This window comes from Lithobates pipiens, unplaced genomic scaffold, assembly GCF_037356315.1.
Source record: "Lithobates pipiens isolate NorthernLeopardFrog02 unplaced genomic scaffold, aLitPip1_a1.2 Scaffold_27, whole genome shotgun sequence".
In the NCBI taxonomy this organism is placed as follows: domain Eukaryota; kingdom Metazoa; phylum Chordata; class Amphibia; order Anura; family Ranidae; genus Lithobates; species Lithobates pipiens.
The window spans coordinates 22,102,454-22,127,803 of NW_027507788.1; the positions used below are offsets into that span (position 1 = coordinate 22,102,454).

The 25,350-nt window shown below is 43.1% G+C and overlaps 1 protein-coding gene across 2 annotated transcripts in view; it reads left to right on the forward strand.

Moving 5' to 3' along the window:
* Window positions 1-25,350, forward strand: part of LOC143933647 (pregnancy-specific beta-1-glycoprotein 7-like) — a 93,111-nt gene that overhangs the window by 37,724 nt on the left and 30,037 nt on the right. Inside the window, exons 7-10 of one of the 2 annotated variants that reach the window (XM_077456599.1) lie at window positions 427-546; window positions 7,285-7,358; window positions 13,353-13,412; window positions 23,506-23,567. In XM_077456599.1, the coding sequence (XP_077312725.1) occupies window positions 427-546; window positions 7,285-7,358; window positions 13,353-13,412; window positions 23,506-23,567 (316 nt within the window). The remainder of the gene's footprint in view (window positions 1-426; window positions 547-7,284; window positions 7,359-13,352; window positions 13,413-23,505; window positions 23,568-25,350) is intronic. The other variant, XM_077456600.1, reaches the window with a different exon arrangement.

Here is a 25,350-nt window from a genome sequence, read left to right on the forward strand (position 1 = left end):
CCCCCCTGAAAGGTGCCAATTGTGGTGCCGAGGGGGGGGAGGGTTCCAATGAGCGGAAGCTCCACTTTAGGGTGGAGCTCCGCTTTAAGCCTATTACTGCTGTAAAGAAAAAAAATATATCCACAGCACGTGTAAGCCCATAATTTCGGAGAAAACATCTCTTATTATTCTCTGTTATATAGTTTTTTGTTATATTTTGCATCATTAGGTTCCATGCAATGTTACATTTTTGTCCTTATAGCCACAATAGCTTATATTCAATATATCATATATCAAGATATTACTATAGCAAATATTTACTAGTTGCTCACACTGATCTAAACTACTGAAAAATGTAATAGAATTGGATAATATAGGTTACTGCAAATTATTGTAAGACCATAATACATAAGCAAGGTGGACTCATTATTTGTTTTTTTCATTCAGTTCTTACAGATGATGACATACTCTCAGTTGGAGCTATAGCTGGCATAGTGATTGGCTCGCTTGCTGTTTTGGCGGTGATCGTTCTAATTGTTGTACATGTAACATGTAGCAACAATAAAGGTACAAAAAACCCAGGGTTTCATGTAATTAAATAGTAGGAATTAATACCTTGCTTGTTGAAGGTTGCTGAGAGACACTAGACTAATAAGTATCAGCAGAATACCCAAGCTCAAGTACCATTTTAAAAAAGGTGGCAGGATATCGGATATTTATTCTAGAACCATTTCAAACCAGCATTAGGTTTCCATGATCCTTGCGGGTTCCAGGCCATAATCATTTTTGGACAGCCGTAGTCCAACACTAAGCCCAGGAGATGAAATATTGCCTAAAGAACATGACCTGTGGTATAAATTTTGCCCTGGTTGTGGACCAAAACATAGCAGGTGCAGCAAGTGTGCCAACTCCTGCAAGCATGGACGGAGCTTGAGTGGTTGCAGGGGGCTCGTACGGCCTCCCTGTCATATTTGGTCTTACACTGTGTCACTGGGGAAAAGCACTGTGTTACCCTGAGTAAGTAATTCGGTAAATTCAGAGGTCCTGGGTCAGCTGGGCTGGGGCCTGCCCAGTCCCATCACAGGCCCTCTGAGTGTTCAGTTTCACCTATATAGGGTTACAGGGCAAGCTCTTTCCTCCAGCAGTGTACTCTCTGCTCAGCCTACCTGCCCAGTACTGCCCCTCTCTCCCCACCCTGCTCAGCACTGCTCAGCCCTGCACATGCACACAAGGTGGGGGCACACAGGCCACACTCTAGGCTGCTGGGTGAAAGCAGCGGGCTTGTGAGTGAATCTGGAAGTCAGAGGGTCTGCCCACCCTGGGCATGTATCAGGTCAGGCCCTCTGAGTTTCCTCTTTTATATCCAAGCCTACCGCCTTCACCGGGCAGTTCAGGGTCTTTCCCCATCTTGTGTGCACATGCAGCCGGCCGTAGGAGAGAGAGAAGAGAGACAGTGGAACAGCCACCATACTGCTTCAATATCTTGGTGAGAGTATCTTGGCGCATGGTGGAAGCAGCAGATGGTAGTGGGGGGGGGGGGGGGGGGGGGGCACAGGTCAACTTTTGCATCGGGATCCTCAAGCTATGCCTCTGCCTTCAAGACATTTTAGGTTAAGGTGGCCATACAGGGTCCAGTAAAACTGGTACTCAATTGCCTATTTACCCACTCCTCTGGCTGCATGTGTTAACTAAAGCCGGCCTTATGCCCCGTACACACGAGCGGACTTTTCGACATCCAAACTCCGACGGACTGAGTCCGGCGGACTATCCGATCGTGTGTGGGCTGCAACGCACTTTAGCGAAGCTAAAGTCTGACGGACTTTAGAAATGAAGCATGCTTTAAATTTTCCCGACGGAACTCCGCCGGACCCGGTCCCCTTTGAAAAATCCGCTCGTGTGTGTGCTACTCCGACGGACTAAAACCGACGCTAGGGCAGCTATTGGCTACTGTCTAGGAACTTCCTACGTCGAATCCAGTCGTACGTCATCACGTTCAACTCCGTCGGAGTTTGGTGTGATGGTGTGTGGTCAAGTCCGTTCGGTCGAAAAGTCCGCCAGAACTCCGTCGGAACTCCGGCGGAACTCCTTTGGAGGTCTGTCAGACTTAATCCCTCTCGTGTGTACGGGGCATTAGATGTACATGTATGGACAGGCTAATTGTACCTAAGTAGATCGATCAATCAACTTGGGTACAATCAGCCTGTTGGGTTTTTATGCGATTATTGCCAGCAGCTGTAGCTGCTAGCAAAAATCGCTGTGTGTTCTCCTAGCCAGGATAGCCCCCCCCCCCCGTGCCCCCCCCCCCCCCACCGCCAGGAGAACACAATAGCTCCCCGACTGTGTGGATGGGGGTATTGAGAGATTTTGGTTGCAGGAACAAACTGCTTCATCTATGGCTGGCTTTAGCTTAAGAGTGCTGTATAGTACAGCACTGTAATACAATGCATTCACGATGTGCACAGAGAAAGCAACATGCTACTTCCTATCAGTATGGTTGTAGTCTGTAACTAGGGCAGAGCTGATCTAGATCTGTTCTGCCTCCCCCTGCAGCAAGAGATCATTGCAATATGGATCTATTGCTTGACAATTAAAGCAATGGTGTATGTTTAGAAGAAAGGCAAAATAAAATAATGGCAATATAAATACTAATAAATTCATTACATCAGTCAATCAATTCATTGATAAACCTAAAAACAACTGTAACAGGGTGTACAAACATGGCTACCAGTAATGGTAAATTGTGGTTTGGCGATTGAGGGGCTGTAAAACTGCACTCATTAACTTACCATATTTTACCTTTCCCTGGCTGTCTGTGTAAGCCAATTTGTCCCTTAAAAAAACATTGACTACAAAGCCTAAAAAGGATGAGGTATGGAATAGAAATATCTCCCAAATGAAAAAAAAAAAAACATTCTAGGACTCAAAATAGCATGGAAAGAAAAGTGTTAGCCCTTTTACACACGGTCGGAGAATCCGTCGGAATGTGTCCTATCGGACCGTGTTGTCGGATAATCCGACTGTGTGTGGTATGCATCAGACTGATTCCGTCGGAATATCTGTCAGACCCAATTTTCCAACTTGTTGGAAATATTTTCTGACCAACAGGTCCGATTGGACAAACTCCGATCATGTGTAGAGAATTCCGATCGGACAAAGTGCCACGCATGCTCAGATCAAATTCCTACATCAATGCTATTGGCTAGTAGCCTGAACGTAGTCCCATCGTAACGAAATTACGTCATCACATTCTGAATGATCGTATTTTTCGACAACTTAGTCCGACCGTGTGTATGCAACAGTTTCGGACAAGATCCGACGGGCAAAATCCGACGGATTTGGTTGTCGAAATCTCCGACTGTGTGTACAGGGGCTTAGGGGAATATTTATAAAGTAGTAAATGCAACATTATCTGAATATTTTACTGGAGGCGAGTCAATGACTATTTATTAATAGTGGAATCACTCCTATTGCCACATCCGTAATAATTGGAGGTAGGAGGGAAAGGGAAAAAAACTTAAGGTTTGGACTTTAGAGGTATTTTAGACAACATGAAACATGTAAAAATATAAACTTTATTTGTACAATACAATAAAAATAATTAGCATGAAGCAAAAACATGGAGCTTAAAAACATGTGTTCACATATGTGTAAAATGTAGACAACATGGACATAATACTATAAAAGTGTGCTGTTGCACCATGTAAGATGACTGAGCCCCTGGGCGTCAACGCGTTTCGCTGGTTCGCTTCATCAGGTCACACGCAGGGGTAGTCTGAGAGAAACATGTCTCACTATATTAAAACAAAACCAAACATCATACTTTCATACATCATATTGTCACATATGTAAAACGAAAGAATCATTGGACTCATAAGCAGTATAATAAGCTGGATATATATTCACCTTGTCTGCATCCAAAAAAAAAAAAAACACACACACACACACACACACACACACGTAAAAAGCTCTCCCTGGGCGGAGACCGGAGCAAAAGAACAAACCGAATGGTCTAATTCTAACACACGTCACTGTGAGCAAAAGGCTAATATAATCAGACTAAGTAACAATAGTTACCACATAGAAAAACCAACCGTCATACAAAAAATATATATATACAAAAGAAATCATTGACTGTAATTTAAAACACATGCACTTGTAGTTTATGTCTGGTGAAGGTCACATGCACTTCTTTATAAATATACTCCTTAGGGACTAAAGAGAATAGAAAATATGTACTGAAATATAAATTAAGGGCTTCACACAAACTGCCTCACGAGCTGCTGGTGTGCACTTGGAGAAAACATTAAAGAGTAACTCCACTTTTGTTAAAAACAAAACAAAAAAAACAATCCCCTCTGGGTGATCGATGTACATTGCAGGGGTTTTAACCCCTTCCCACAGAGTGTACGCAGATGTGTGTACTCGGCTTTCGGGGGGGTATACCGGGATGATGCCCACACCTGCAGGCATCATCCCGGTACCGTTTTTCAGAGCCAGCAATCGGCTTTCCAACAATAACAACCGATGCGGAAAAAAGCCGCTCAACTGTTATGCCGGAGGAGCAGGAGGGGACATCCACCCCCTCCCACCGGCTCCCGCCGCTCTTACTGGGGCCCCTGTTCAATCGGGAGCCCCGATCGAACATCTGCTATATCTAGCGGTTAGGGAGAGACTGGCTTGAAGCCGTAAGCGGCTTCATTCCAGTCTCCTAATCGTAAACATGGAAGCGACGTCATGACCTCACTTCCCATTTTCTCGGCTGCCAATGGCGCCGGTTTTAAAAAAAAATACAGTATTCAGAATCACCGAAAATGGCGATCTGAATACATTGAAGTGTAAAGGAGGGGTGGGGGGTCTTTTAGACCCCCGATCCCTCCATAAAGAGTACCTATCACCACCTATTACTGTCACAAGGGATGTTTGCATTGCTTGTGACAGCAATAAAAGTGATCAAATTTTTTTATTTTTTTTTAAAACAATGTATTAATTGTAAAATAAATAAGGAATTTTTTTTTTTAAACGCCCCCGTCCCCGCAAGCTCACGCAGCAAAGAAAACACATGCGGAAGTCACGCCCGCATATGTAAACGGTATTCAAATCACACATGTGAGGTATCGCCGCGATTTTTGTTCAAAGAATGTTGGCTCCCACTTGTCTTGCATACACACGGTCACACAAATGTTGGCCAACAATTACGAACGTGGGAACGTGGTGATGTAAAAGACGTACAACAAGCCGGGAAAACAGGAAGTTCAATAGCCAGTGCGGCTCCTTCTACTTTTGTGCGTCGGACTTGTGTACACACGATCAGAAATTCCGACGACAACGTTTTGTTGATGGAAAATTTGAGAACCTGCTAGCCAACATTTGTTGGCGGAAAGTCCGACAACAAATGTTCAATGAAGCATACACACGGTCGGACTTTCAGCCAACAAGCTCACATCCAACATTTGTTGTCGGAAAATCTGATTGTGTGTACGGGGCATTACAGTGGATAATAGAAATGCTGTATAATTATTCAGAAAATAGGTGCAGCACTCTATAGCCTCATACACACGATCGGACTTCAGACAAACTTTTCCGTGGATTTCTGTCCAAAGGCCGTTGACCGTGAACTTGGTATGCATACACATGGTAGGACATTTTCAGCCAACTTTCACCAAATCACGTGGTTTTTCAGCTCTTTACTGCCACCCTTTGGTCAACTTCTGTATTGTTGTCTGATCTTTTGCATTGGTTCTGAGCATGCGTGTTTGTACTTTGGACTAAAGTCCGATGAACTTGTGTACACACGATAGGATTTTGCACCATAAGACTTTTGTTGCCGGAAAGTTTATCTGTTTGCACAGGGAACATTTGTCCGAGGAAAATCGAAAAAGTTTGTCCGATGGAGCATACACATGGCCAGATTTTTCCTTAAAACAGGTAATTTGCATGTTTGTTGTCAAAAAGTCTGATCGTGTGTATGGGCCTTTAACCCCCCTGACGGTATTCCCCAGTCTGGCTTGGGTGGAATTTTTATACCAAAAGCGGTAACCCCGAGTCAGACTCGGGACCGCATCGCTGGATCCAGGAGGAGGTTTACTTACCTTCTCTCTCGGATGCAGCGTTGTCTCCCCGCTGAGACACGGCTCGCTCGATCTATCACATCGCCGATCTCTGTTCCCTGCGAGCGTTGCGACGCACGGGGACGGAGATCGGCGCCAAATTAAAAAAGTGAAACACACAGTATACATACAGTATAATGTAATTTTACAGATTGCATTGCTGTATGTAAATATTTCACATCCCCTTTGTCCCTAGTGGTCTGTCCAGTGTCCTGCATGCAGTTTTATATAATAAAAACTGTTCTTTATGCCTGGAAACTGGAGATTGTCCATAGCAACCAAAACTGTCCCTTTACATCAAAAATGGTTTTAGACCAGCTAGAAAACAGCGATAATAAATTGGAATCACTCGCAGAATTGAGCGATAGCGATTTGTGGGGAGATCCGTCATCAAATACTGAAAAGTAATGACAGTGACAATTCTGCAACTCAGCAAATTTCAGTGTTTTTGATTTGATTACATTATTGAATAATTTTTATTATTGTTGTATTATTATTTGGTACAATTATTTATAATTATTTATTATATTATAATTTATGATTTCATTTTTCAAACTTTATCATACCCGGGATGTCTGCTAGACTCTGGTTTGGACAGATTTAACAGAGTTATTACTAAGAATTACAGGACTACCATATAAAACGCCAAATTTTCATGCAAAATAATTGTACCGCTTTTAGCACCTAAAATCCGAAAAAATCGTACCGCCAGGGAGGTTAAGGCCCATACACACGATCGGACTTTGACAACAACGGTCCGACTGTATGCTCCATCGGACAATTGTTGTTGATTTTTCAATGAACAAATGTTCGCTGCGCATGCTCTCAAACTTTCGACAACAAATGTCCGATGGAGGATAATCCGATTGTGTGGGCCAGCTCAGAGAAAAGCAGGATAGTGATGTTGCTATTATTTAGGGAGAGACTTTGGGTTTGATTTACTAAAGCGAAATGGGTTGTGCACTTCACAAAGTGTTGTTGCTCCAAATCTTAGTAAATGAGGTAAACCTTCACTTTGCAAAGAATACCCAATCACGTGCAAGGAAAATTTGAAAAAATGCATTTTTGTTTGAAAATGACTGGATGATGGAAGTCAGCAGAGGTTCTGCTCATTTATTAAGCTCTGGAGCAACTGCACTTTGCATTGATTGGTTATCAACAGATTCTAACTACCTGCTGACATTTTTTTTTTCCTTAGGCAGCACACCAAACACTGAGTCTTCTACTGGAAATACATCTTCTGAACCCATATCTGTACAGGGTACACAACCGGTGAGTGTGGGAGGAGGTTGATAAAGGTTCCTTTTACACGAGGCAGACTCAGTTTTGCTCAGCAGGGGATCTGTCTGCTGATCAGTCCGTGTCTGCCCAGTTTTTAAGAGTGGACACGGATAGAAATTGCTCTGCTCTATATGTCTGTCTATATGTCTCCACTGTCTGTTTACACCCAACTGCCCTCCAAACCAATCCACCTAGATAAAAGGGGGCGGATCCCCTTTTTTTAAATCGGATTGGAGTCAGACTTGTGCGTTTACACCTGTCATTGCATAGGGGTACCCGCCATTCCATAGAGGCCGGGTACAAACTTATGCAAATTTGATGCAGATTCCCCCACATTCAATTCGCATGATAGGAGACTGTGACCGGCTCTCTATGGAGCGGGTTCACACATCTCCGGGATGGCTGCGGAGCGCACTGGAAAGGGGTCCTATGCATTTTTGGCTTTGTTTCAGGTCTGAATTCAGGCAAAAATGTGGACCTGATTTGCCCCTGAAACAGAACAGGAATGGAAACGACCCCTTGGTGCAAGTCGCGGTCATGGCCGCAGCAAATGTGAACCTGGCCTAAATGGAGGGTCCTGATCGAAGCCTTCATGAAAGGGGCCTAAGGATTCAGGAATTAATACCAAATGGACCAATAACATTTAACAAGTATAACCAAAGGCAAAACTTTTTCTGTTTTGGATAGAGTCCAGAGGAATTAGAACATCTATCAGGTTTATGTTTATATACTCACAGTATACTGTATGTACAGTATATATATATATATATATATATATATATATACACATACACTGTACATATATGTATATATATATATATATATATATATATATATATATATATATATATATATACACACACACACAGTATCTCACAAAAGTAAGCACACCCCTCGCATTTTTGTAAATATTTTATTCTATCTTTTCATGTGACAACACTGAAGAAATGACACTTTTCTACAATGTAAAGTAGTGAGTGTACAGCTTGTATAATAGTGTAAATTTTCTGTCCCCCTCAAAATAACTCAACACACAGCCATTAATGTCTAAACCACTGGCGGTTTGTGGGCTTTCTCACAAAAAATGTGAGGGGTGTACTCACTTCTGTGAGATACAGTATATGTGTGTGTGTGTATATATATATATATATATATATATATATATATATATATACACAGTGCCTTGAGAAAGTATTCATACCCCTTGAAATTTTACACATTTTGTCATACAACTAAAAACGCTAATTATTTTTATTGGGATTTTATGTGACAGACCAACACAAAGTGTCACATAATTGTGAAGTGGGAGGAAAATGATAAATGGTTTTCCAATTTTTTTTACTAATAAATATGTGAAAAGTGTGGTGTACATTTGTATAGCGCCCCCCTGAGTCAATACTTTGTAGAACCACCTTTCACTGCAATTACAGCTGCAAGTCTTTTTGGGTATGTCTCTACCAGATTTGCACATCTAAAGAGTGACATTTTTGCCCATTCTTCTTTGCAAAATAGCTCAAGCTCTGTCAGATTGGATGGAGAGCGTCTGTGAACAGCAATTTTCAAATCTTGCCACAGATTTTCAATTGGATTTAGGTCTGGACTTTGACTGGGCCATTCTAACACACGAATATGCTTTGATCTAAACCATTCCATTGTAGCTCTGGCTGTATGTTTAGGGTCACTGCTGGAAGGTGAACCTCTGTCCCAGTCTCGAGTCTTTTGCAGGTTTTCTTCTAGGATTGCCTTGTATTTGGCTCCATCCATCTTCCTATCAACTCTGACTAGCTTCCCTGTCCCTGCTGAAGAAAAACATCCCCATAACATGATGCTGCCACCACCATGTTTCACGGTGGGGAGGGTGTGTTCAGGGTGATGTGCAGTGTTAGTTTTCCCCCACACATAGCGTTTTGCGTTTAGGCCAAAAAGTTAAATTTTGGTCTCATCTGACCAGAGCACCTTCATCCACGTTTGCTCACAAGGCTTCTCGCAAACTGCAAATGGGACTTTTTATGGCTTTCTTTTAACAATGTCTTTCTTCTTGCCACTCTTCCATAAAGGCCAGATTTGTGGCGTGCACAACTAATAGTTGTCCTGTGAAAAGATTCTCCCACCTGAGCTGTGGATCTCTGCAGCTCCTCCAGAGTTACCATGGACCTCTTGGTTGCTTCTCTGATTTAATGCTCTCCTTGACCGGCCTGTCAGTTTAGGTGGACGGCCATGTCTTGGTAGGATTGCTGTTGTGCCATACTCTTTGCATTTTCGGATGATGGATTGAACAGAGCTCCATGAGATGGTCAAAGCTTGGGATATTTTTTAATAACCTAACCCTTGGACAATTCCAGGCCACATGCCCTCAACATGGGAGGTGGGTGCTTTTGGGCAGGGGGGCTCTGCGCACCCCACCCCAAAGCACTTTGTCCCCATGTTGATGGAGTATTTGAAATACCCATTCTTCTCTGTTTTATTCTTACTTTTCTCTGTGCACCAATTCCAGGATGGACCAGAGTGGACTGAAGGGGATTAAAGCATACCGTGCCTAAACCCAAAAACATACATTTTTAAATTGCAGCTTGCCTATCCTTTTGATCTGCTGGCTGCATTCATTTTCTTATTAGGCTTTTTTTCCTTTAATTTTCGCCTGTGACCGTAAACTTTAAAACAAGGATAACATTCAACACTTGAAGTTCTCTCAGTGTTGGTTCCCTAGATGAGATCTCTGATGGAGCCTCTACCAACCCTACCCCGAAGGGAATACTTTCCCTGGGCTGTAACCTCACATAATAGTATTCCATAGGTTACCTTTTCCCATCAACCTCTACCCTAAATTCTTCTGGCCCCAGATTATAAAGAAAGAGGCTAGTCCTACCAACAGTAACCAACCAGGGGAGGGGTTTTGCTAAAAATAAGTATTACCCCCTACTTACAAGAGAAAATTTTGCAACTCATTAGAAGAAGAGCTAAGGGAAAATTTTCTAGTGGGGACTCTTCAATCTCTATTCATTTTGGAGAGATTTTTTATTTATTTTTTCCTGTTCCTTTTTCTAGGACAATAAGTAAGACCCCTTTCACACCAGGGCGTTTTGCAGGCGCTATAGCGTTAGAAATAGCGTCTGCAATCCACCCAAAAAAAGCTGCACCATTGTCTGTAGTGTGAAAGCCCGAGGCCAGCAGCTTCTTTGGAGCGGTGTGTTTACTGCTCCTCCACCGCTGCTCCCCATTGAAATCAATGGGGCAGCGCTGTAATACCACCGGCAAAACGCGTATTGCGGCGCGGCGTATTGCGGCGCGGCGTATTGCGGAGCGGCGTATTGCTGGCGGTTTTAACCCTTTTTCGGCCGCTAGTGGGAGTAAAAGCACCCCGCTAGCGGTCAAAATGTGCCGCAAATCCGGCAGTAAACGCCGCTAAAAATAGCAGCGTTTTACCGCCCACGCTATGGGCGGTGTGGTGTGAAAGGGGTCTAACATGAAGGTTTAATTAAACATTGTTCTCTTTCTGCTGTGTCATGCTCTGAGGTTCTTCAGGTTAACTGTGTTTATGTGTACAGCTGAATGTTACAATGTAGCTTGTTGCAACTGTTGTCCTTATGCCGCCGACACACAACCGGACTTTCCGGCAGAAGAGATCTGACGGTCTTCCCGATGGACTTTCCACGGAGTTATGATGGACTTCCGAACGAATAGACTTGCCCCCACTCGAACAGACTAAAGTCCGTTCGAAAGTCCATTCGTTTTGAACGTAATGAGGTACGACGGGACTATAAAAGGAAGTTCAATAGCCAGTAGTCAATAGCTGCCCTTGCGTCGTATTTGGTCCTTCGGACTTGCATACAGATGAACGGTTTTCTCTATAGGAATTGAGTCCATCGGAGAGATTTGAAACATGCTCCATTTCTAGGTCCATCGGAATTTTTTAAAGAAAAACAATCAGACTATCCCACACATGATCGGACTATCCGACGGAATGATTCCGTCAGACCTATTCTGCCTGAAAGTCCATTCGTGTGTACGCGGCATTAGGTGTTTACCTGCCGAGCTGGTGGACCTGAGAAGAAAAGGTTAACACTGTTGGTCAGGTTTTCCCATCTTTTTTTTTTCAAGAAGTTACTGCCCCCTGCAGGTCATACCATATAAATAGTGGCTCAGTTTTGCCCAAGAGAGAGTTTCCAGATACACTGTCAAGCTGTAGCTATTATTCTGACATTTTGCCCTTTTGTAGCAAAAGTTGACCTTTGGCAGGTGAAGAAAGAAGAGATAGCAGAATTTTGAATGTGTAGGACTAGAATTGAAACCCTAAGTGGCTGTGGCAGTGCCCTTATGGTGTAAGAAAAATTAATTAGATACAAATCGAGTCTAACGCGGGGCAGTTAGACTCGAATCGGACCATAACGTGTGCAACGGAGAAGCGTGGTGTAGCGCCGTGCATGACACACATGGAAACAACTTTGGTTTTGGCAAGTAGATGGGAAAAGGACAGCATTTGAAAGATTCGTAAGTTCCGCTGCGGGAACTGAACATACGACATGGAGGATACAACGAATGGCAACGATTTGAACATGACACAAATACATAGTAACAAATCCTACCTGCGACAGTGAGCAAGGCTTAAAAACCACGAATAAGCAACCGCAACACACTGTATTCGGGAACAACAGATTCACAAACACTAAGTGAGCTGAAGAGTCGGCCTGGTGACTTAACGAATCTTGCACTGGAACTGACAAGGAGCATGGGCGAGTGGGCTGCTTAAATACCCTCCAGGCTACTCCCATAAATTCAGGCCACCATACTAGCCCACTGGGCTGGTTCTGAGAGAAAGTAACCTTAATGCAACTAGACTGTGTTTCCATGCCTGCCGCAAGTGACATCGCCACCTATGGCTAGGCAGAACACTCGGCAGTCCAGTCAGACTGATACTGAGGTCAAATTTTAGAGTAATCAAACCCAAACCAAACTACGGTTTAAGGGTAACATTAAAGCGGGGTTCCACCCTAAAGTGGAACTTCCGCTGATCGGAACCCCCCCCCCCGGTGTCACAATTGGCACCTTTCAGGGGGGTGGAGATACCTGTCAAAGACAGGTATTTACACCCACTTCCAGGCATAGACTCCCGTGGGAGTCTATGCCTCTTCCTGTCCTGCCGCGCTGTCTGCTGGGACACACGCGGGTCCCAGAGACAGCGCGGAGAATTCCTATTGCGCTGCGTGACTCGCGCATGCGCAGTGCGTAAATGGGAAGTGAAGCCGATTCGCTTCACTTCCTGATTCCCTCACCTAGAATGGTAGCGGCAGCAGCCGAGAGCCGAGCGATCGATCGGCCTCGGCTGCCGGCATCGCTGGAACCCGGGACAGGTGAGTGTCCATTTATTAAAAGTCAGCAGCTGCAGTATTTATAGCTGCTGGCTTTTAATATTTTTTTCCCCAGTACAGTCCCGTTTTAAATTTTAAAAAAAACATAGCGCATGCTCTTCAGGAGCCGGCGCTACACTTTCTATATATTTTTCCCAATAAATCTTCATTAATTGTTTGCAAACTTTTTTTTTTATGTACTTTTTATCTGGCGCACACGGAGTGCATTGTACAATGTACACTCCCAATATCTCAAAGATGAAAAGAGTACATCTGAATGCCAGGATGATGAAACTCCGGCAAGCATCCGCAGGAGTTACACCATCACTGACCACCTAGTAAGGAGATGCCAAGTCCAGAACAGGAATTTAAGAAGATGGTAGAAACATGGACCTGCCATTGCTAGAGGAGGGCAGACTACAAGATATGGAGGTACATTTTTCTTTAATGTACACTGCATATTTTAGCAATATGGCAAATGCTACTAGGAACCCTGGCCATCCAATTTCAACTTTAGTACTCAGCATCTACCAAATACTAAAATGTCATTTCTAAGTGGACCTCTTGCTAACATTGTATAACAGTTTAAATGTTAATCTTGCAGCAAATAGCTAATGTATTTTTTTTTTTTTACATACAGGCAAACAGTCCTGGACCCAAACCCGCTGAAGAAGATCCAACTGGTGGGAATATCTATGAGGTATGAAACAGTAAAAAAATGTAAGGTGTACAATGCTTGGTTACATCATGACTCTGCAGCTGCATTCTCACCATCCTCTTTTGCTACTTACATCCATAATATACATATGATATTTTAATGATATTTTAATCAGCATACATTTGTCGGTTATATGCTGAAGTGAATATCTAGCTGTGCGCAATTTATGTAAATGTTGGGAAAAAAGTACAGAAAAATGTTCAAGGTTGCATTGGTTTACTTTTTATAGGCTTCTGTTCCCCTCTACTTTCAGCTGTTGATCCTCCCAGTAAATTTGATATTTTTCAATTTCCTTTAACAACCCAAGCTGTCCTGTAAAAGTGTCAGCTAGAGGGCTGAGACAAACCATTTACTCACGAACACGGGGTGCTTAACCACTGGGCAACTGCCCATGTACTGCAGACGAGCGGGCACAGCAACGTACCTGTACATCGCTGCCTAAATCCGGGTTTAGAGCACTCATGCGTGCCCCCCCGGCCGGCCCTCCGCTGTGATTGTACACAGCGGGAGCCTGTCAGCAAGTTCCGTCCATGATTCACGACCGGGACCTGCTGATCGGCTGTGTGCAATCACTGCCCAGAGCTCTGGGTTGTTTACCAGAGGGAGCGATCTGTCAGCAGAGATGAGAAACTGAGAGATCTAGTAGTAACACTGTACACACAGTACACATAGTTAGACACCTATTCAACCCTTTGATCACCCTAGATCAGTGTCCTCAAGGCACCCCAACAGGTCATGTTTTCAGGATTTCCCTCAGATGAAACGGCTGTGGTAATTACTAAATCACCTGTGCAAAATAATGGAGAGCCTGAAAACATGACCTGCTGTGGCATCTTGAGGACTGGAGTTGAGAAACACTGCCCTAGATGTTAAACCCTTCCCAGCCAGTGTCATTAGTACAGTACAGTGACAGTGTATTGTATTATCACTGTATTAGTGTCACTGGTGATGTCAGTTAGTCAGTCCCTCCCCCCCAGCGTCAGTTAGTGTCAGATTGGCCGCCGCACTATCGAGCTCTGTTATAAGTCGTTGCCATTAGTAGTATAAAAAATAAAAATTCCAGTATATATACACCATAGTTTGTAGGTAAATACATTAAACAATATAAACTTACTGCGATTTTTTTTTTTTTTTTATCAAAAACATAGCAGAATAAATATTGGCCTAAATTCATGAAGAAATTAGATTTTTTTTTATTTTTTATTATTGGATGTGTTTTATAGCAGAAAGTAAAAAGTGTTTTTTTTTAAATGTGGGTCTTATTGTATACCGTAGATGTTTATATCACAAAAAAGAAGAAAACTAGTGGAGATCAACTACCATCAAATGAAAACTCTATTTGTGTGAAAAAAATTGCTAAAAATTTTGTTTGACCGCACAATTACCAGTTAAAGTAGCGAGGTACTGAATTGCAAAAAATGGCCTGGTCATGAGAGCCGAACAAAAGTCGGTCCGACTTTGAAAATGGTCCCTGTACTACTTCATGTGAATGAGTATGGGGAACATTGTACCTGTACCCATTCACCTAAAAAAAAAATGTCCTCGTACGCATTCACATAGGGTGGAGGGCCGGGATCTGGGGGCCTCCTTGTTAAAGGGGGCTTCCAGATTCTGATAGACCCCCCCCTGCAGACCCTGTCAGCCAATGATCAGGGTTGTCGGGAAGAGGCCCTTGTCCCCATGAATATGGGGACAAGGTGCTTTGGGGTTGGGGCGTAGGGCCCCCCTTCCCCAAAGCATGGTATGTTCAGGAGGGGGGGCTCGCTTGTCCCCTCCCCCTTTCCTGAAATCCCAGACAGCATGCTCTGATAAGGGTCTGGTATAGATTTTGGGGGAATCCACGCTGTTTTTTTGGAGTGAGGAGTTCCCCTTAAAATCTATGCCAGACTGAAGGGTCTGGTATGGTCTTGGAGGGGGAACCCATCCCATTTTTTTTTTTTTATTTGGCGAGGAGTTTCTCCTAAAGATTCATACCAAACCAAGTGCCTGGCAGTTGGATCGCCGTTCATTGAAGTCGGACTTCAAGTCGCAGGCCAACGTCGGATCCACAGTCGCACGACTGTCATGTCATACCAGTGTGAACCCGGCCTCACACAGATTTCTGATCAGGTCCACCTGTCAGTTTTTCAGGTGGACCTGATCGGAGCCTCCATTCACCGCTATGGGGCAGTGGATGACATGTCCGCTGACACCCTGTGAAATCCAGGAAACCATATTTTCCATCCATCTGGTGGATTAGATTGGATGAAAACAGACAGACGGTACATTTTAATCCGATCTCCCCATAGAGGAGAATGGGGGCTTTGACAGGTCCCTCTCTGCACAGTCAGTGGAGACGGACCTGTCATCCGCCTGCTCAGTGGGGATCAGTGGAAAAATCTCCCACTTTGCAAAGCGGAGCCCGTCTGGCGGATCGACTGTGTGAAAGGGGCCTTATGCAAAGGAAATAAAAACTTTGCATAATTGTGTAAAAAGTGTTTGCTGAAGTTGGGTTTTAATTTTGTCACCTAAGTACACAGGGGGTAGGGGAACAACTCAGCCCTAGACCTCCTCTCTGCTCCTCAGAACTCCCAAAAAACCCTTTGCCACTTAGATCCTTTTCTACAAACATTGCATACATTTTGTTTCAGTGCACCGTGCATGCTACTGTAGCGATGGACACGTGGGGTTGCTACGTGTTACAGCATCCACACATTTCACCCTGCTGCCAGACATCCATTAGACACACTTCTCAGTCAATGAACAGTCTCTTGCTTTTTGTTATTTTTATTAGGGGATTCAACTTGGTTGGCGAAAAGGGACATGGGATGCCCATAAGATGAATTTTACTTTGTAGAATAAAAGTAACTATGTCACACTTCTCAGCAGAACAAGATGGCTGACCCTAAACTTGACAGACTTTTACCTCAGAACACTTCTTCCAGCACTCTTCCTCCAGCACACTACTTCACTGTCCAATTTTAGTATCCTGTCACACCATCAGCATGACTAGGCTTCACTCTGAATAAGTTCCATTTTAATTGATGACCCTTTGTAGGCTGGGGTCTGCAGTACCCATTGTGGCAGCAACCGATTTACTTAGGAAGAATAAATGGTGATGGACTACTGATTCCAAGTCCAACTTGCAAATCCTGCCCGCCCTCCTGGCTGCAGCCACTTGACACAAACTCTCAGAGTCTCTCCCTCTGGCTCTACATCCAGCTCCTCTGGCACGTCTCTTCCAGAGCTTTCCACTGTGCTTTCCACTCACCGACACCTACCCTGGATCCTTCCTGAATGACTTTACTCCAGACTAGCGGACCAACTGTCTCCTCCTGCTCCTGTTCCAGGACACCTTTCTATGACTGTGTAAGGAGAGGCTCCCCCCCAGCTCCCGAGCTCCCCACCTGAGGTACACCCCCCCCAGAAAGGGGGATCCCTCTGACATGGCTTACACTCCATCATCCAGTTCACCCAGCCGATAACTCCTTCCTTCCCCAGCAGGCTGACCATGGGTATATTTAGGGGGCTTGCCCCCTGCCAATCCTTGTTGGAGATTGGTCAGAGCTCCTCACATGCACCCCATGTCACTTCAGCTCTCGGCCCTGCCCCTTTTCCAGAACCTTCTCCCTGGAAACAGAGGAGGCGCACAAGAGCTGAAGTACATTTCAGTCACCTACTAAACCACTCCCCTGCCCCCAGATCAAAACAAACAGGCCTATCTCATAGCATAGGCTTGCTTAAATTTACCTGCACTGGTAGTTTACACAAAAACCTACACTAGCACCAACCTACCTAAGGTAGAGGGTGCTACACTACTATTAGTTCCATCTCCTACCTCACATAGGGAAGTGGGTAGGGTTGCCAAATTTAAACCCAAACACATATGAATTACACCTGTTACACCGGTTCTGGGGATAATTTAATGCAGATAAGACACCAAGTGAGTTTAATTACCACCTTAATCAGCCATAGAACCTATGTAATTCATGTGCGTTCAGTTTTAAAGGGGTAAGGTGGCAAACCTAAAAGGGGGAGGGGATGTAGTTTGCAATTCTCACCCTGGGCACCTGAAAACCTTGTCCCTGAAGTGGGTTCATCTCATCTCATCAACACTGACTTCTCCACAGTTTGACCATGCTACTGCCCAAAGGTGTCTACAATTACCCTCCATAAATACAGTGAAGGGGTGAGCATAGTCACCTTAAGACAGGAAGTGTAATACTGGCTGGACCAACAGGGAAAAATAACGGAAAGAAGACTTATGCCCTGTACACACGGTCGGACATTCCGACGACAAGCTAGTCCTCATAGAAAAAAAATAGCCGTCATGCTGTAGTAATTCCCAATTATTTTATTTAAAAAGCTAAAAAATTGTTACACTCACATGTTATGTGCCAGTATGCCGGCATGAAGCTTGTTCAGCCGTGTGAATGGGTTCCAGTTAGCCGGCATGCATTCCCCTTTGATTTCCCGTGCTGCGTACTCTGCAAGCCTCACTCTCGTGCGGAAGGCGTTCACATCACAAAGTCCTAGCAGCCTTCCGCACGAGAGTGAGGCTTGGAGCACACGAAGCTTTTTAAATAAAATAATTGAGAATTAATACACCATGATGGCTATTTAATTTCTAGCAGGAATAGCTAAGCACTATACCCAATAGCACATTGCCTGAAGAGTATACAGACTAACCCGTTGTGAGGAGTGGTTATCCGTTTAATGAACCAAAGGCAAGCATTCATCTGTATCTTCTGAGTCTCATATATATATATATATATATATATATATATATATTTTGGGGGGGGGGGTTTGAATACAACATATATATATATTTTTTTAGGTATTGCTCATACAATATTTGGCACAATGGATATGGTTTAAAGGTTTATTGCAATCAGTGCAAACTGGCTGGCTTGATTTAGATGGGGTGTTAAGGCACGGTATTTTATATTAGTGGTGAAGTATATATATATTATATACAATTCATTTCCTTGTAAGGTTGGCGCAGTCCACGTATATTATATATAAAATCGTTTCATAACCCACTCACGAAGGGGTTATTTTGACTACAGCAAACTCAATTAGCATATTATATCTGTGCGCCGGTATCTCTCTTTAGATATTTATCCCTCCAATTGCCCTGGTGACCATTATCACCAAATCAGGAAATAAGGGGAAACCCAGTAATTTTCAGTTTTCATCAGAGGAAGCCCCCGTACACATGGTCGGACATTTCGACAACAAAATCCGTTGGATTTTTTCCGACAGATTTTGTCCAAAACTGGTGTTGCCTACACACAGTCGGACAAAGTTGTCGTGAAATCCGATCATTCAAAACGTGAGGACATTCGTTCGTTACGACAGGACTACGTTGCAGCTAGTAGCCAATAGCTTTAGTCTCGTAATTTGATCTGAGCATGCGTGGTAATTTGTCCGATTGGAATTCTCTACAAACGATCGGACAAAGTCTGATTGGATCATGTTGTCAGAAAATGTTATATCCAGCTCTCAAACTTTGTAGGTCGGACATTCCGACGGAAAAAGTCAGAAGGAGCCCACAAACGGTCGGATTATCCGACAACATGGTCCAATCGGACATTTTCCGTTGGAATTTCCGACCGTGTGAACAAGGGCTAAGATTTGTAGTCTTACACACAAGACATCTATGGCAAACAAATATCAAGAAGGAGGATATAAAATATTGACTAGATGGTGCAGAATACCGGCAGTATTGAACCGGATATATCCACAAATATCCAACCTCTGCTGGCGATGCCAGGGGGCAGAGAGTACTCAGGTACACATATTCTGGGAATGCCCTGGAGTGAAAGAATTTTGGAAGATGGTCGCGGAAACAATGAAGAAAATGACTGAAGTGTCTCCAGCAGACGGATTTTGTGGTCAGAATGTCCGACCGTGTGTACAAGGGCTTTGTTTTCTATAGGTCTGATAAAGTTACCCCCAGGTCTCTTTCCCATGATTGTAGAAACACTAAATCTTGTGGTGCTTTCGACTCCACCTACAGGGAGTACATAGCTGATAATGCAAGTTTCAAAGGTTCCTCCTTTAGACATATCTGCTCAAATTTAGATGGTGTACGTACTGTTAACTGTCGTGATGTTATTGATCGGAGATAGGCCTTCAGCTGTATTTGCCTAAATGGATCTAATTCCCCTGAAAACTCTCCTTCAACCTCCTCACCAGTCATCACATGATTATCTCTTACAAAATCTCGCAGCCTGCTATCTCCTCTTCTCGTTAAATTCCTAAACCCATGGTCTAGCAGACCTGGTTCGAAACTCGGTGTGCCCAAGATTGGGATCATGGGACCTGGATACCTCGACATCTCGGTTTTCTTGAATATCTTTTTAACTGATCGAAGAGCTGCACCTATTGTAGGGTGTCTCTTCACTACCTGAGGTATCTCAGCATAAATGAGCCATGCAATCCCCTCCAAGAGTATAGCGGTAACCGCTTGTTCCATGCAGATCCATGGTTTTCCCTTTTTCAATGTACACCACTCCATTATGCGTGCTAAATGTGACGCTTCGTAATATCCAACCTCTCCTCTTTCTTTTGGTGGAACTAGGATGTCCCTCCACACTCTCGTGGGTTTCCCTGCCCATATAAACCTCACAAACCTTGCTCTCAGCTCTATCAAAAATCCTGGGGTAATCTTATTATAATCAGTAGGGTCTGGAACAGATATAGCAATTTGGGCATGACATACATTTTTATGATGTTAATTCTACCAAACCACGTAAAGACTTCCTTATCTCACCGCTGTAAGTCTGATTTTATCTGTCTCACTGACGGAGTGAAATTGAGTTCAAATACTCATCTAACAATCAACTAATCAACCAATCAACTCATCTACTCAATCTAATTTATTTGGTAGTTTTGTCCCTAAGTAACATATATGCGAGTCTGTCCATCTAAGCCCTTGTACACACAGTCGGAGATTCCGACAACCAAATCCGTCGGATTTTGTCCGTCGGATTTTGTCTGACGGATTTTGTCCGAAACTGTTGCATACACACGGTCGGACGAAGTTGTCGGAAAATCCGATCGTTCAGAACGTGATGACCTTTTTCCGTTACGATGTGACTACGTTCACGCTAGTAGCCAATAGCTTTGATGTAGGAATTTGATCTGAGCATGCGTGGCACTTTGTCCGATCGTAATTCTCTACACATGATCGGAGCATGTCCGATCGGAGCATTTTGTCGGAAAATATTTCCGGCAAGTTGGAAAATTTGGTCCGACGGATATTCTGACGGAAACAGTCCGATGCAGACCACACACAAAACGCTCCGATCGGACACATTCCGTCGGAATCTCCAACCGTGTGTACAAGGACTTAAAGTGAAATGAGAGGACAATTGATTTTGTAGGCCAGTGTTTACTTCCACTCCCATTGCTTCAGATTTGCTATAATTTATCTTAAAGTTGGAGATCTCTCCATATTTGCGCATTTCCGATATTAAGGATGAAAGCAACATAACTGGAGCGGTTATAAAAAAATAGCAAATCGCCTGCATAAGCCGCAAGCTTATGTTCTTCTCCTTTGGTTGAGATGCCTCTGATATCTGGATTAGCACGTATGCTTCTCAGGAAGGGTTCTAGTGTAAGGATAAAGATAATAGGTGAGAGTGGACATCCCTGCCACGTTCCATTGTATATAGAAAAGGGTTCCGATATTATGTCATTTATTTTAACCCTTGCTCTTGGACAAGAGTATAGACTATTAATCCAATTGAGCATTCCACTACCCAGTCCTATATGTTGCAATGTGGGTTTCAGGAATGTCCAGTCTACTCTGTCAAAGGCTTTTTCTGCGTCTACAGAGATAAGTACTAAAGGTTTCTGATGACATTGAGCATAGTATATTGCACTCAGAGCCCTTTGTGTATTCTCTCTGCCTTCTCTATCCGGGGTGAACCCCAATTGATCAGGATGTATTAGGGCCAGGATATGTGTCATTAATCTAGTGGCGAGTATTTTCGTTAGAATCTTAAGGTCCACGCTTAACAATGAGATTGGGCGATAGCTAGCGCATTGTGCTGGCTCTTTTCCCTCCTTAGGGATTACTGTAATATGAGCCCTCAATGTCTCTACAGGCATCTTTTGTCCTTCCTGAATTGAATTAAACGCTACTAGATATTCCGGTGCCAGTTTTTCAGCATAGGGTTTATAATAAAGCAATGTGTACCCATCTGGTCCTGGTGCTGGTGCTTTACCTGTTTTTACTGATTTAAGGGCCTCTATATATCCCTCTTTTGTAATTGGTCCGTCTACAGCACTTGTTCCCTCTTCAGATATCTTCGGCATTCCCGACGCTAGTATATATTCCTTTGCCGCCTCCCCTCTTTTAGAAATCGTCCCTGCCAATACTTGAGGCTCAATTTGATATAGACCCGTATAAAAGTCTCTAAATTCTTTTGCAATTGCCTGTGAGGAACTCACCAGTGCGTCCCCAAACTTTTGGATAAGATCGATATGGTTCCGTGCTCTCATCTCTCTAAGCGCATTTGCCATCAGCCTGCTTGGTTTATTTCCATTTATTTCCAAAGCTTTTGCTTTGTCCATTAATAACAAATTTTATTAATCTCAAAGGCGTGTTAATATCTCTACTCCGTTTGCAACGCAAGAGTTTTCTTATGTGCCCTTTCAAGTGCACGGATTTCTCCAAGCAGGGAGTCAAGCTTTGCGCCCATTGAGCGTTTTCTATATGCTCCTAAAGTTATTAGAACCCCTCTAATATAACATTTATGCGCTTCCCATATACATAATGGGGTTGTTTCCTCTGATTTGTTCTGTTGACTTCATACTCCAATGTACCTAGTGACCCGATCTGTGGATTACGTGTGCTGGGTACTTACATTGCACCCCTTTAGTAACTTCAAACCAGACAAGGGCAAAGTTTCAAACATTTCCTTAAGCGTGTACATGTGGCAGCACAGTGATGTAGTGGTTAGCACTCTCACCTAGCAGTAAGAAGGGTCGCTGGTTCAAATCCCAACCACGACACTACCTGCCTGGAGTTTGCATGTTCTCCCTGTGCCTGTGTGGGTTTCCTCCGGGTACTCCGGTTTCCTCCCACGCTCCAAAGACATGCAGGTAGGTTAATTGGCTTCTGTCCAAAATTGGCCCTAGTATGTGAATGGGGACCTTGGATTGTGGGCTCCTTGAGGGTAGGGACCGATGTGAGTGTGCAATGTACAGGGATAGGGACAATTGTAGACACTCACTCAGGTTGAACTGGATGGACTGGTGTCTTTATTCAACCTAACAAACTATGAAACTATGAGACAACCTCTTGCAGCGAGGGAGATGTTGTTGGAGCTCCTTTACCCCCGCGATCCATCTCTCATAGCGATGGGAGCACATCTTCATTGCTGAGGCCCTGAGCCTGCACACAGGTACAGAAGAGTTACGTGAAATGAAGTGCACGCATGTTGTCCGCACTGTGTGCACGGCAGGACCCCAATACTGGGAGTGAGGTAGCGGTGATTATACTGGACAGGTGGAAAGTTCATTGGCTCTGTGTGTCCCTCCTAAATGGACGAGTGACCGTGTTGGTGTATATGACATTGGTAGAGTATACTAGAGTATGTTCATGTTTAGTCATCTGTCCAGGTTGTGAGTGTGGATCAAGTAAAAGGTACCCAATATATATGGCAGTGACCCTGTGCAAATTGCATAGCGTAGACCAGAAGAACATACCCCAGGGCGAGCCTCCCATGTGACCCTTGCTTGGTGCCCAATGAGGAGAGAAACATGGAGGATATGATGACCACCTTGTCACCATCGAACGAGTGGCTTAGGGGGAGTGTTGACCTAGCATCTCTAGAAGAGGGCAGATTAAGAGATAATGAACTACGTTTTCTCTCATTTGCAATTATGCACTTGATAGTTTAACATCATGGCAGGTTCAGCTAGGACCCTTGTCAGCTTAGTTCCACTTTAGCGCTCAGCCTCTACTAAATACTAAAATGTTATTTCTAAGGAGACGTCAGTGTAGCATGTGTAAGAATTTAAATGTTGATCCTGCAGCAAATATGAATTATATTACATTTTTTTTTTACATACCTGACAGCAACCTGACCCTCAACCCGTAGACCCAGTGCAGTCTATGAATCCTCAGACGGTCTCTTTCAGGTATGAAATAGTTACACACTATGTAAAAGTGCTTGCTTCATGACTCTGCGGCTACCGCTTTAGCCCCATACACACTATCAGATTTTCTGCTGATTTTTGTCTTCAGATTTACCAAAACCATGTAGTGGAAGGGCCTGCCTGATTGCATACACATTGAAACTCTTAAGGTTTGACCTCATATTATATGGTTTTGGTAAATCTGAAGGAAAAAGTCAGCAGAAAATCTGATAGTGTGTATGGGGCTTAAGTCAAGCTAAATCACTTCAGGCTGGCCTCTTTTGCATATATAGCTAAGTAAAACATTAATAATAAGTGCCTTTACTGTTTAAAATCCAGTAATACACTGTCTCATCCTACTCTGCACATGCTCAGTTGCTCTTTATTTTTAGGGACTATACCTAATTTGTAGAGGCTGATCTGCTGCCAGTCTAATTTCAAGATTTACTGCTACTCAGGTGCTCTGGGCTTCAGAAAAAAATGGTAGCCTCCAGCAGAAATAATGCTGGAGGCAATTTACAGCACACACTAATGTTGGTAGCAAAATTATTACTGTGGAATGTATGTTACTTGCTAAAGAGCATTATTTTTATTGGTTATAGGTAAAGTTCAACTTTAAACATTAATTGTTGGTTACGTTGTGGAATATATTTCGAGGGGTGCGCAAATTATGTAAATATTGTGTTGTAAAAAAGTACGTAAAAGGCATAGTATCCAAATCTGCTACCAAATTACAGCCCTATCTGTCACAAAAAAAAAAAAAAATGTTTGGGGAAGACAAATGATAAAAGGTATGAGGTGCTGAACCAAGACATCTTCAAAAGGAAAAATGATTAACCACCTCAATACAGGGCACTTACACCTCCTTCCTGCCCAGACCAGTTTTCAGCTTTCAGCGCTCTTACAGTTTGAATGACAATTACTCAGTCATGCAACACAGTACCCATATGAAACTTGTGTTCTTTTTTCACACAAATAGAGCTTTCTTTTGGTGGTATTTAATCACTAGGGTTTTTTTTTTTTTTTTTATTTGTTGTGCTATAAATAAAAAAAGGCCGTAAATTTTGTGAAAAAAATGCTTTTTTCTTTGTTTCTTTCATAAAATTTTGCTAATTGGTAATTTTTCTTCATAAATTTTGGGCAAAATTTATACTGCTACATTTCTTTGGTAAAAATTACCCAAATTAGTATATATTATTTGGTCTTTGTGAAAGTTATAGAGTCTACAAACTATGGTGCCAATCACTGAAAATTGATCACATCTGATGAGGCCTTCAGTACATCAGGTGTATCTCATTTCTTGAGACACTAACTAGTCAGGAAAGTACAAATACCCCCCGAATGACCCCTTTTTAGAAAGTAGACATTCCAAGGTATTAAGTAAATAGCATGGTGAGTTTTTTTAAGTTGTAATGTTTTCCCACAATCCTTTGCAAATTGAAGATTTTTTTTTTTTTTTTTTTTTACAAAATTGTCACATTATCAGGTTATTTCTCACACACAGCATATGCATACAACAAATTACACCCCAAAATACATTCTGCTACTTTTCCCGAGTATTCCATTTTGGAAAGCAAACAGCCCAACGTATAATCTATGAGGGAGAATGCGTCTTTTGAATGGTTAATTTTTTTCCAGAAGTTTTTGGAAAACGTGGAAAAAAAATGAAAACACATTTTTTTTACGCAAAGTTGTCAGTTTATAATATATCTCCAACACATAGCATGTATATAGCAAAAATGACACCCCAAAACATATTCTGCTACTTTTCCAGAGTATGGTCATA